The sequence below is a fragment of the Telopea speciosissima genome, chromosome 5 (assembly GCF_018873765.1).
Source record: "Telopea speciosissima isolate NSW1024214 ecotype Mountain lineage chromosome 5, Tspe_v1, whole genome shotgun sequence".
Classification (NCBI taxonomy): Eukaryota; Viridiplantae; Streptophyta; class Magnoliopsida; order Proteales; family Proteaceae; genus Telopea; species Telopea speciosissima.
In genome coordinates this window covers 7,495,123-7,508,756 of record NC_057920.1, presented here as the reverse complement: position 1 = coordinate 7,508,756, position 13,634 = coordinate 7,495,123, and the positions used below count along the sequence as shown (strand labels likewise).

Below are 13,634 nucleotides of genomic sequence, written 5' to 3'. Positions count from 1 at the left end.
TCCAAACCAAGTCTTCCCGAAAGTTCCCAAGTGTGAAATACTGGAATGTGAACTGTCTGAGATGGCCACTAGACTTTTTCCTAATACATTGCCACGTCCACGCGGATAGTAGCTATGGAAAGTCCATTTACTTCCTTCTCCTTCTCCTTATTAAATGACTTTATTACCCTTCTCAAAACTGGCAAATGACATGGGAAACCTTAAGAGTAAAGACCATGAAATTGAAACCAAATTCTGGTTCCAGATTCCTCTCTCTCTCTCTTCCTCCATCCTCAAGCTTCAAGCCGTGTGCGCATATTGGTCAATTACACGCAATAACTCTCACCTTGCTTCCTAGCTTCACTCATGCAACCTTGAAGCAATCCCTCTCTTTGTCACTGGTTCAATTACTCCTGGTTAGAATATTACAAAAAGATACTGAGTTGCCTTGCAAAACATGCAAACAGCTCCTTAATCTAATCTGATCCTTACCTGATAAGGATCATACCCTACTCTCAATTCATTATTAGGGTACAGGTGAGGTGAGGTGAGGTGAGGTGGGGTGGGTAGTGAGTAGTGGGTACCCATTTTTAAGCCACCTCCATTGCTGTACCTACTCTTGGTCCTTTGTTAGAAGGGTAGTATAGACATTTCACCCCAGCAGTACAGTGATAATAAGCATGATATGATCTTTTTAAAAGAAGAAAAAAAAGGTGTGAAACGCGAGGACAGATTCAGAGGAGTGGAAAGCCACTTTCTCATCTTTGATTTGCATGAAGAATTACAAATCTGAATAAATTTTTTTAAACATGGGAAAGCCAAGCAACATGTACACCAGCCATTCAACCAAAAACCTCACTCACACACATCACATGGTAGTGCAGTTACCCTGTCACTACAGCGTGGGCAAGCAGAGCAGTAGCACTGGAAGATTGAAATCGACACCTTCTGTTGTGCTCTTTCACGCGGTAATGGAAGATATGATGATGAACCAATCTATTGTTCAGTCTTTTGCAGTGCGTGAAGTTAAAGTATTCTTCAGTTTTATCCTTTTAGTAGGCTCTGCCTTAGGTTTGAAGAACAGAGTCTGAGAATTGAGAAATAGAGAATTAAATAAAAACCCAAATTGGATTGGAAAAATAATTAATCAAATTTAAATTTCATAAAGGGTTCACAAAGAATGAATGAAAGATTCTCTGTACAGAAACAATCGAAAACTAAAACTAAAAAAAACAAAAAAAAAACAACAACTACAGAGCTAAACAATCTCTGATAATATCAATTCAATTCTGCTTGATCTTGAGGAGGAGGGACGTTGTCCAGAACGAAGAGGCGAGGTTTCTTCTCAGGGAGAGGACTCTCAACCTCGTCATCAACAGAATTCTGGAATTTCCGCCCACCGAAAGCACTAAACAGGGGCAAAGGTTCGGGCAAAGCTGGCAAGTTGAGGTCGAAATCACGGTGGCTCTGGCTGGAAGCAGCTGGGCCATCCGAAGACGAAGTCACAGCACTGTTACCGCCATCGTAGTGGCAGCGTTTGTGTCCACCCAAGGCCTGTCCAGTCGGGAAGGTTTTATGGCAGATAGAGCACTCATGGGTCTTGCTCCCACCAACGCTACCTGGATTTGGTTTAGCAGGGGCGGTGGTAGAGGTCGTGGTGGCAGAAGAGGAGGAAGCATGGTCTTCGGTGCCGGTATGTTTGCGATGGCTGGCTTTGTGTCCTCCAAGGGCTTGGTAGGAAGGAAAGGCTTTGTTGCAGACAGTACACTTGTAATTCAGCTTTAAAGTTGGGGGTTCTTGAAGCTGAAGCGGTGGAGGAGGAGACGAAGAAGAGGAAGGGTTGCGAAGGTGGAGCTTATCATCGGCGGTGCTGGGTACAGAGTCGGTTCCAGTTGATCCACCACGAGCGAGCATGACGAGGCAGAGGGCAAGGTATTCCTCTTCCGAAGATGGGTTGATGTCGAGACGTGGACGCTTAGAGCGCTTACGCTTTGCCCATGGCTCAAGGCAGTGAAGATCCATGTCGTCATAGTGGAACGAAGGTGTTGCTGTTCTTGGGGAATTCAGAGCTTCCATGGCCATCTCGTCTTCTTCTACTACTACTACTACTACTGATCTCAAATTGATTTCACCTGACTTAGCTACTGAAGAGAAATTGGGATTTGGTATCAGAGAAGAGCTGTGGAGTAATTGAGAGTTTTTTGAGTGTGAGAGTGAGGTGAGAAGGGGGGGAGAGTCTTTATATAAAGAGGTGGTGGGGGAAGGAAGTTGCGTGAGGAGTGGTGGGAAGTAAAGGGGTAGGCTTCGAGGCAGAGAAGGAGAAGGCTTTAAAATTAAATTAGTTATTTTTTAAAAATTAAAATAAAAAATAAAATAAAATGGAAGGGAGGTGAGCACTTAGGGAAGGGAAGGGTGCACGTTTAGTTAGTTGGGGGCTTTTTTTAAAGTTTTTTGAGGAGTTGAGTTGGTGGGGGGAAGTGAAACGGGTCAAACCAGGAATGCCATTCGGATTTGAAGAAGAGTATACCAAAGACTGGCTGACCCAAGCAATGAAGTAAACGACTCCTTCCAACTTCCTTTCCAAGCAAGCCAAAACAGAATAGCAGCCACTCTTTGGTCTTACCGTGTTAAGAACCAACTTTCACTACCAGTCACTTTTTAGGTGTAAATGGGTTTGGTTTGATTTATTAGTTCAGTTTTAATTCGGTTGAAGAAGTAAGAATATAAACTAAAATCGAACCGGTTATTAATTGGTTTTAATTTTTTTAAATCAAAGTAATTGAGGTATCGGGCTCTGATACCAAACCAAATGTTAGGTATTTGATTGATATGTCAAAAACTCCAGAATTAATGGAACACGTTAAATCAAGCTCCAATCAATCACTCATACACTAGATCGAGCTCCATTAGACAGATAGCAGTTTAGTTCATAATTGACACAATTCAATCTATCGGAATTCGGTTCATAGTTGACAACATTAAGGTTGTATTTGGTTTGCATTCATTCTGAGATTGTCGAATGCATTCTTGACTAAGAATAAAAACACTGGTTGGACTCATGTTGGCTAAAATGTATTCTGATTCTTAGAATGATCACATCCCTTTTCAGCATGTCATTGAACAACTCATTGGCAATGATTTGTTCTCTTTTAAATGGTCAAGCATTTAACATAACATCCAATATGTGTGTTGGGCTGCGTGCCTGAGCACACAGGGCTGTTGAATGTGCGTTACACATTTTGTCGCGCTACAAAGGAGCCCAACGGCAAAATTAAATCCTCCATAACACTTGTCTGATAAGATTAGTGCTTTGAGAGAAATAGAAGAGTGAGGGAAAGAATAGACGGTGGGGACTTATAGTGAGAAGCTGGCAGTAGGAAAGCAAGAAATTTGTTTTCTTCGCAGCTTTCATGGTGGCCAAATGGGCGAATTGGGAAGGATCAGAGATGATGGAGCCATGGTGGAATATCTTGGCCTTCTCTCTCTCTCTCTCTCTCTCGTGTATGGGCTTACTTGAGGCTCTGCATTTTTGGGGGCAGGGGAGACTTCCTCCGGTGATCAAAAGATTGAGAGAGAGAGAGAGAATGTTTATTTTTTGGCATAACCTTGGAGGTTCGAAAAGTTGAGGGAAATTTCACCGTAACTTGTCAAGTCAAAAATTATGGTGATACTCCAATGGTTATTAGGGATTACTCTCTCCATGCGTTCAAGTTGAGAGAATGAATTTATTTTAGAACGCAGAATGATGGTTTTGTTGCAATCTAGAAGGAGACTCGTTCTTGAATCCATTCTAAGAATTTAGAATAGAAATGCATAACAAACAACCTTTCCATCATCCCTAAAATGTGTTCTAAGAATACATATCAAACACAACCTAAGTGAATAATAGTATTACTGTTTTCTTATACTTTTACAAATTTTCCATCCTTTCCATCCTCGTGCGATAAATGATGGTAAAGCCCATCTAATCTAAAACTTCATTATAATCTATCAATATATATATATATATCTAATAATAATAAAGTTTTTTAGTACAAAATTGTGATTACTTTACGGGGAAGGTGTCCAGTTGTAAAAGGTTTTGTTTAATTAGGAGAACTTTCTCTTCAGATGACGGTTGGCGGTTGGCCAATCTAGAAAGACGCCGACTATTCTATTCTTCTTCATCTTCTTCTACTCTATAAACACACCGATGAGATTATTATTCCCTCCTTCTTCTTCTATCCATTATCCATACACGTGTTCCCCACACAAAGTATAAACTATAAAAGATCTTTTTTTTTGTTCCAAGTATAAAACTATAAAGATCATGGAACTCTTATCTACACGGTAACTAGTCTAATAGTTGTAGCCATATCATTCCTTGGTTTCATATTTAATTTCGACCATCCAATTTGAATCTCAAGAACAAATGGATGTCCTCTTATCTTGATTCTGGTGGATTTGGAAATAAAAATTAATGCCAAATGTTCTGTGTGCCAGGGGTGCAAGCTACGCATAAACACATAGCTTTAGCCAAAATGATTACTCAACCTCCTAAATGGTAGACCCATATGTCTGAGCGTAGGCTACGATTCAGCATAGAAAACATCTATCAAAAAATTAATGGGTAAAATAACACTAATCAATCGTGCAGCCCCTTCACTAACGTAATAGTCAATTACAATACCAGCAAATGCATTGATTTAGATGCGTGGATTTCACTAGAGGTTGAACGATCTTTTCGTGCACAAAAGATATTGGTTTGTATTTCGGTGCAGGACCATGCTAACCTTTCCCAAAAGTAATTTTAGGTATCCTCTCCAGTTTTTGCTTGACCAAGTGATGAAGGTACGTCCGCAGTTTTTGTAAATCGGTGGAGTGGGAGAGGAATCTGAAAGGCAACCTTCGCCAGTTGGAGGGGAATCAACGGGCGCGTTGGGCGGGCCATAGCCGCAGAGCTCTCTCCAGTCACTGGAACTACTAGTAAAACAAAACAGAAGGTGCTGTACGTCCCTCAACTCAATCATTGGATAGAAACCAAATCATGTTGTATTTACAAGTATAGCCCTTGATGGGTTTGAGACTTGAGTCTCCCCCACAAATCCTATCCAATCCATTCGCTATTAATAAATCAGTTTTTGTTTTTGGGTAGGACTTGGAAAATTTTCATCTACAAAAAGAAAATTTGGGAAGTACCAAGTTGCAATTTGTATTTAAGCCTTGATACCAATCTTATTTAATTTTAATTATCTAAATAACTAACTACATTGGAGTTTAAATTACCACATTAAATTTTGGATTTTATGCTTTGGATATTGGGAAAATGATGACCATGCTATCAGCATCATATATCCTCTCACAGAGCCTCTCCTCTCTGACATGTGAACCTTTTGCATATTGATATAGGTGAAAACTGGAGGCATACCACAGATATATCAATCGACATAGAAGAAAGAAGACACAAGAGATTAATCAGAACTGGTCCCGATGTAATTCTTTGCTGCCTAAATCAGTTTTCAAGGCAACCAATCAAGAGGGAGAGACAGGTTTGATAAGAAACATACAACCAAATCAGGGTTCTTCGATCGTAATCGAATTATGTTCAGAACTAGATCTAGAATGGGGATAGAGTTCAATCGGTTGATCCCTGATTCCTCAAACCATGATTGGGAGAGGTTTTTTTTTTTTTGGGGGGGGGGGGAGGGGGAGGGGGAGGATTGGAAGATAATAATGGAGGAAGAAAAAGATATTCTTATTTATTTATCACTACTATTAAGGTGCAGTTTAGTTGTGTGATGTTGGAGTTGTTCACCTGTTAAAGCTTAGCCTTTTTTAGGAATGGAATTAGGGATTAGGGCCAAACTTATCCATCTTTTATTAAAAAATCCAAACAAAAACCCCGACCGACCTTAAGGCTTTTAAGCTCACTCTATACGCCACTCTTTTTTTTTCTTATGCGAATGGCAGCCTCAATCATCTCCCCCTTGTCGCCCAATCATAATTTTATGCCACGCTATTCAATGTACGGCCAATATTATCTAAATTCATGACCGCATGATTTTGATCAGATGGCTGTAGGTTTTGGACCCACAACTCTTACTTGTCTCTCTTCATTAATGTAAGATTCCAATGTTTATGAAATGTCAACAGGTGAAGCTGTGAAGAAGGTTCTTCTCATTTAACAAATACCAACTCAAAAACAAAGGCAGTGACGAGAGATTTGGCTTAGAATGAAGGATTTTTAAATAATTAATTTGATCATCAATTAAAGGGGTGAGGATAGCTATTAGCTAGCACTACTACTCTACTAGTTTCTTCTCACTAACCCCATTTGATCAATGTTGCCGCTATGATTAAGTAACAACTAACATACTAAATAACAATAGAATAATAATAAGAAAAATGGGAAATTTTTTTTGAAAGGCAACGTGGCCGCTGTGCCCAGACACAGAGGGGTTGAAATGACCCCCTCTCATGGAGGGCAGTAATGATCACCCTGAAAGGGGGTTGTTGCAGCCGAGATCTTCCTTCCATGGTCTAGTCTGATCTTGCACACAATAGAACTAAAGGGCAGAGCGGATGTGTGTCCCGGAATAGGTTCCGGGGGAGAACTCTCTAATGCCTAAGTCAGATCTCAGAGCATACAATAGGTAACTGAACCAGGGATGGGAAGTTTTGTTCTGGAGTCTCTCGGCCTCAACCACTTAAATGATTTGTAGATACTTACCTTCTTCTCTTCTCATGCTCTCTTATATATGACATTTGCTATCCTCTTCCCTCTTTTCTTAGGGTTGCAAATTCTTCAAGTTAGACGGGAGATCCCAACAGGAACCGTTAACCGAATTTGTCAGTGTTGTCAGTGATTATGCTCTTGGTCGGTCACGTGTAAAGCTCTTTGCGCACTCTTTAGGTGTGAGGTTGTGGCTGGGGGTTCGACCTGTTTATGGGTCCTTATTCCTCGGACCGTTCCCTATTCAATCCTTTTACACGTGTTCTCATGGCATTGGTGGTTAGATTCCACATGTATCAGGGGCCATGTTGTTTTTTGGAGAAACCCTCTCCCTAAGAAAATATTAAAAAAATAAATAAATAAGGAAAAAAAGAACCCTAAAAGGTAGTGTGGCCCCTATGCCTAGACACAGAGGAACGTGAAATGCTCAGCACCATTTTTGGAGAAACCCTTATTGATGTTTCCGCACATGTTTCCATTGGCCCCCACACTGCCTTTCAAGAAACCCTCACCCAATAAATAAATATGATTAATAACTATAGGGAAGCAGTTTTCTGTATGGGAGTGTGGTCTACGCCAACACTCCCATGTGTCTATCTCTCTCCTCCTTAAAACAAGGGAGCAGGGGTGTCTTTTCACATAGGGAGGAGAGAGATAGACTCATGAGAGTGCTGGCGTAGGCCACACTCTGTACAGAGATATTTTTCCCATAACTATAACTAATAGTACTAATATATTATAAGGAGACGGTTCCCCACGACTCTAGTGTGGGTAAAATCTCCTACTGGCACAGAGAATGATATAATTCATATGGAATCCACATGGTTAGGTACAAGAGAGAATATTTTACAAAAAAAAATTTAGGGGAGCAGTTTTCTGTACGGGAGTGTGGCCTACGCCAGCACTCCCATGTGTCTCTCTCGTTCCTCATTAAAACAAGGGGGCAGGGGTGTCTTTTCACATGGGGAGGAAAGAGACAAACTCATGAGAGTGCTGGTGTAGGCCACACTCCCAGACAGAGAACGTTTTCCCAAAAATTTATATGAGAGAGTAAATTCACAATGGCAGTATATGAAACTTTTTCCTATATAATATGGGCAAAGGTTTTCCACAACGCTACAATGTAAAACTACACCAACGAAAAAATGGAAGACAAATTTACTCAAAAGAAAACCCACAGTTTATTCAAGGGGAGAAAGAGGGATCTAGTTCTCCTCCAACCATGGCAGGAGCTTGAGGATCCAGCCCATCTAAAATAGGAGGTTGGCTCACCTGTGAAATGATCTAAATACCCCTGTTTTGACTGGGCTGAATCCTCCAGCTCCCGTCACGGTTGGAGGAGAGCCGAATTGAAGAGAGAGAGAGAGAGAGAATAAACCACATGGGTCATTACACGAGAAGGCGTGGGAAGGAAGATCTCTTTTCTCCATAAAATATAAGTCTTTTTGTGGGGGAGTGGCGTCAAAGTCAAGTGAGTGACAGTAGTGTGAGTGTGAAACTATCATTACACATGTTTGTAATTTTGTTGGGGGGGGGGGGGGTGGGAGTGTTGAGCAGCCGGTGAGGGTTTACATGCTCTGTTGCGTTCTTGACTAGTACGTACGTGGGTACGTAAGCTATGGTATCAACTACACAAGTGGATGAAGTCATGGCTTACATATTTAAAGTAGACATAACAAGTAACAAGCCCAATTACAAGCAATCAAGCTCATATCCTCTACGGTGCGTTGTCTGTAGCGGTTTGAGCAGTGTAGACACAGGGTGTAGCGTAATGACTGCCTTACTCTTGTCAGAGTACCTTACTCAAGCGGAGGTAAAGCAGTCATTGCGTTGTGCCCTATGTCTGCACCGTTCAAGCCGCTACAGACAACGCGCCATAGAAGATCTAGATCCCCATATCACATTTTCACATCAGACTTGAGAATGAAGCACGTAGTTTCCTCCTTAGAAATTATATCCAAAAAAGTTTAAAAAAAAAGAAATTGAATGAAAAATTAACAAACTTAGGAGATACGTCCCCCCTCTTCCCAACCAAAGTAACAAAATAATGTGGAAATTTCAGGGTCATTGAACCTATAAACCCAACAACACGAAAGCTTTATTAGGTTAGGGAAAGATGACTTTGGAATCTCAACGAAGTGGTCAAGTTCATTCAATCTTTGTTTCTTACCATTGACTTGTGATATATATGGTTCATTCAATCTCCTCTTAATTTACCCCTTTCTCGCCCTTTTGCTGCCCACTTGTCAAACCCGGCTGGCTTTAAGACCTCGAAATTGAATCGAATTGCATCAGAAATCGAAAGAAAATTGAACCTAAAACCGGCTCGAAATCCGAACTGATGACAACCCAAAAGTTATTAAAAAATTTAGATTTTTTTTTTCTCACAATTTTTTATAAATATGCATGTTAAACCGAATCAAAACCAGCTCAAAACTGAAATAACTCGATACGAACCTGAAACCAAACCTAACCAAAACTGAAATTTCCTTATTGATTTGATTTCAGATGCACCATTCCCACATCGAAACCAACTTAACCCGAACCAAACCAATCGATTGACACCCATACCTCTTAGAGTAGGGGTATCAATTGGTCGGTTTGGACCCGGTTTCAGTGTGTGAATGAGTGAGTCCATAAGGGTGCAATGGTTTGGTTTCAAATTGGTTTCAGTTGTCTTGTAAATATATTCAAAAGTGTAAAGAAAATTTGTATTGTTAATAATTTCATCAAATATCGGTTTCTTACTGGGCTATATCAGTTTTGATCCGTTTTTTAAGTTTGGTCCTGTGTCTTGTCAATTTCGGTATGGTCTGATTCGATTTCGGTGTCACAAAACCCCAATCCAAAACATGATCATTACAATAAGCTCATATCTATTTCCAATCAATTTCAATTGGTCGGTTCAACTCGATTTTGACACTTCTTCCTTAGATAAATGGACCTGTAGGGACTTGGACTTTGATACTATATTGAAGAATTCAACTCAAAATCTTAAAGCATTAGATAAAAAGAAACACCAAAGCCTAGAACAAACTGATGGTAGATTATAACTTCATAACTCTCCAACCACTCCAAACAGTGATTACATCGCCCACTAGATATATACCTTAATGGTATAATATAAGAGTCTCCTCCTCTTGGCTCTTGCAGAAGTGGAAACCATGAATGGTTAGTTTCATGTCCATGGGAGCTGACGACACACATATGAACTGGTGCAACAGGGGTCCATCTCACTTGTTCAATTTCAGGCCACTAGTTGTTGATACCCACAAATATTTAAAGCAGATGGATGAGATGAGCATCCAAATCTCATTGAATTATTATATTTGAGTCATCTGATTCACATGGCAAATGGTAGGATGTGAGAGAGCGGATCATGTCCTTCTATAAGTAACCATCCTTGGACCCACAAGGGGTGGATTCCATGCGCCTGGCTCTGGAAAGCCTTGGACGGTACTTGTAAAATGACATGATCCTATACTTGCGAGAGACTTGTGCAATGGCACGCCCCTTTTTTTAAATACTTTTAAGGGAAAATTTCACAGACACTCCCTAAAAGTATCTAATATCTCATAAATTTACCAAACTTGATCAAAATGTTAGAGACACCCCCTATTTTTATGAATTTATTTCAACTTAGTCTACTCAGTTAGTCTCTATAGTTAAGTGTCTGTTAACTCTTTTTAAATGGTGAAATTACCTTTTCCCCTTACCCAACTCTCTTCTTCCTCCGGCGAACCTGAAACCTATCTTCTTCTATAGAACCAGTGAAACCTCTCTTTTTCGGTGATCAGATTGAATCCGGCAAGAATTATCTGGTGACAAAAGTGGTTGAGCCGCCTCAGAAGGTGGTGGGAAGATATGGTGGTCCCCAAAACGAAGAAACCAGAGAAGGGGTTTCTCTCCCCTACATCGGTGTCGCCTCCAATTCTCTCTCCACTGGCTTTGTCACTGGTGTTGCCGTTCTTGTCTCCAGCGTCCTCTTCTGCTGTTGGTCTCCCTCCTCCACTACCAACACCGCCGCTGCCACCACCACTTCCACCTCCCTTGACCGCCCTCATCATGCTAGTCTCTAACGATCACAGCCCACCGCTCTTTTCTTTTTCTCTGTCTGTATCTGCTCTAGAAGAAGAAAGTAAAAAAAAAACGAACAAGGGTGGAGGAGGTTGAAGACCAAAGAAAATGTACTATTCGTCTCCGCATGCCCCTGTAACTAGCGAGCAGCCATCGATGGTGGCTCGTGAACAGGGCCGGCAACAGCACCTTTCCCTCTCAGAGCTTAAAATCCCTTATCATTGGAGCCATATGCGTTGAACCAGAAACAGAGGTAATCCTCGAAGGACGTCTCAGGGATCCCTTGCCCCATATTGCGAAAGCTTTAAACCACTTGAGATTGGTCATCGCTGCCTCTCGTTTCAGCCATGACTGAAACCACTTGTTGTAATCCCAACATCAACTGAACTCTTTGGCCGCATCATCATCCTTCAACACCATCCCTGCTGCACCTCTGTTCCAAGCATCACCGTGCAGCTCAGTCCAAGTTTTTTTTTTTTTTTTTTTGGCCATCACCGTTACCGTCAGTGCATCCTTGGCCACCTCACTGCAAGTCTCCATCCCTCTCTGTGATCTAGAAACCATCGCCTGAATACCCCATTTCTTTCTCAGAAGGTGGTGGCAAGAAGCTAGGTTTTAGGTCCGCCAGAGGAACAAGAGAGAGGGTAAAATTACTGGTTTTACTAAGAGGGTAAAATTGACATTTTATCTTGGGGTCACCTTGCTTAACATCAGGAGGACGTTTGCTATTTTGACCAAGTTTGATAAGTTTATGAGATATTGGATACTTTTAGGGGGTATCCGTGAAATTTTCCATATTTTTAAAATTATAACGATATAGATGCAGATCGATTTTATTGGGTTGGATTGGATCATTTTGCTCTCAAAATATTAAAATTGATACATGAGTTTTTGGACTATTATGCCCTCCCCCCCCCCCCCGGCGCCCCTCCCCTATCACAAATACAGTATCAATCAAGCATCAATATCAGTGACAGTCCATACAGATCAATTGGTTGAGAAACACTTGGAATTTTTTTTTTTAGGGGAAAAGATTTGCAAGGCAAGACGCAAGCTTAATTTTGAAATTGCATGTGAACACCCCTCATAAGAATCATATTACTATAGCACCACTCCTTATAAAATGTCTCATATATCCCCTTATTTTTAGTGTTTTTTCATAATACCCCTCCTCCAAAGCATGAAATTGTCCTGTTGTGTAGAAAATCCTCTCCCTCTTTTTCCTTTTTTAGAGAGGGAGTACCAGAAAGATAGCAACTCTAACAAGCGTTTGGATTCTTGGAAAACATATGCCATGACTTGAAATTTTTATTCTATGCAGTTACTGCACGGTGCAGTGCTATATCGTGCAACAGCTGCAGAGGTCATGTGCACCATGTGGGGCCCACTATGCCGCACGATGCAGTACTACACCCTGCTGTAACAGGAGAGGATAACTCCATGACTTGTGTGTCTTTGTCCAATTACCAACTTTTCGTACTTATGCCACGGGGAACGGGCGAAACAGAATGCATGAATCTGTATGTTAAAGTGAAGTGGAAAGAAAGAAACACTTTCCAAAAGCAACCAAAACAAAACTTGAGAAATCACGTTTTTATTCTTTTCAATTGGAAAGAAAGAAACACTTTCCAAAAGCAACCAAACAAAACTTCAGAAATCACGTTTATATTATTTTCATTTACAATTAATTCTAGCTACCTTACCAGCGTTTTTTTTTGTTTGGTAAGAGCTACCTTACCAGCTTACCTCTTACCTTTGTCTTAATATCAGAACAATTAAATAAAGACAACGTATTTTGGCATTTCTTTGACCTCATATGGAAGTTTTTTTTTTTTGGTAAGAAGATGCTTTGGATTATGGAATAATGTTAGGGGCAAGAGAACTCTACTTGGTCGCATGGTCTCTACACAAGTGTCCAGCTAATGGGTGAGCAGACGCTGTATGCACGTATCTACCAAAAGGCAAAGGCATAATCTCACGATGCCTTGTGAGAGGATGTAGGAAACACCACCAAGTAGAGGTCTTTTTTCCTTGATGTGTTAAATAGTTCGTGTTATATTGTAAACCATTAAATTTTGGAGGATGGTTTCCTATATCAAATGGTGTGAGCATGGAATTACATATCGGTATAGGATCGACGGAATAAGTATCGCTGAGGTGGATCTTGATACACATGACTGACAAGCCTTAAACAAGTGGGGCCAAATTTGAATTGAATGGCCTAAGTGATACTAAGCAATGTATGAATGAAGGAATTGAGTTTACGGCTGTGTTTGACATGCATTTTTTGAATAGATTTTGGGTTTAAACCGTATTCTAGGGCGAAAAAAATAAAGAAGAATCATGTTTCAAAATGTGTTTTAGACCCAGAGTCTATGTCGAGAATGCATGCCAAACACAACCTAAATTTGATAATCGAGACTGCGCTCTTGATAACATTCCATCATTAGCCTAACATTTCATGTTGTATTGCAAATCGCGTTTTTCGTTTAAGGACTGAGTTTTCTCATAGAGGACGAACATTAGCACAACAAAAAAGTTGCTCTATTGCGACCTAATGGTCATAGATTCGAGTCGGGAAATAGTCTCTTTGCGAAATGGGATGTAAGGCTGTGTTTCCAGAAACCGAAAGAAAAGAGAGGAGAGACCAGAAGCTTCTATCTAATATTTTTATGTGGGAGAGTAGAGTCTATGTAATCAAAAAAGTTGGGCCAGGATTCAAGATTCCCCTTCGTAAAAGCCCAAAGATATGGTTGGCCGGTGCGATGGACCTTCATCCCCTCAAGTACAGTACACCCTCAAGTGCACCAAAAAGGTACATGTGATGGTGCACATACACTTGGAAGAGTGTTTTAAACAAAATTAC

General features: G+C 40.7%; 1 protein-coding gene across 1 annotated transcript; it reads right to left on the bottom strand.

Annotated features, from left to right (window-relative positions):
- Window positions 1–1,075: 1,075 nt before the first annotated feature.
- Window positions 1,076–10,446, bottom strand: LOC122661417 (zinc finger protein ZAT10-like). The gene is made up of 2 exons (XM_043856800.1): window positions 10,441–10,446; window positions 1,076–2,090 (listed from the first exon to the last, which is right to left on the bottom strand). Exon 2 carries the CDS (start codon window positions 2,059–2,061, stop codon window positions 1,258–1,260), a length of 804 nt encoding a protein of 267 aa, XP_043712735.1. The 5' UTR covers window positions 2,062–2,090; window positions 10,441–10,446; the 3' UTR covers window positions 1,076–1,257.
- Window positions 10,447–13,634: the final 3,188 nt, after the last annotated feature.

What these genes read in the sequence shown, in the direction of transcription:
- LOC122661417 (XM_043856800.1), bottom strand. Translation starts at nt 2,061, where the DNA reads ATGGCCATGGAAGCTCTGAATTCCCCAAGAACAGCAACACCTTCGTTC.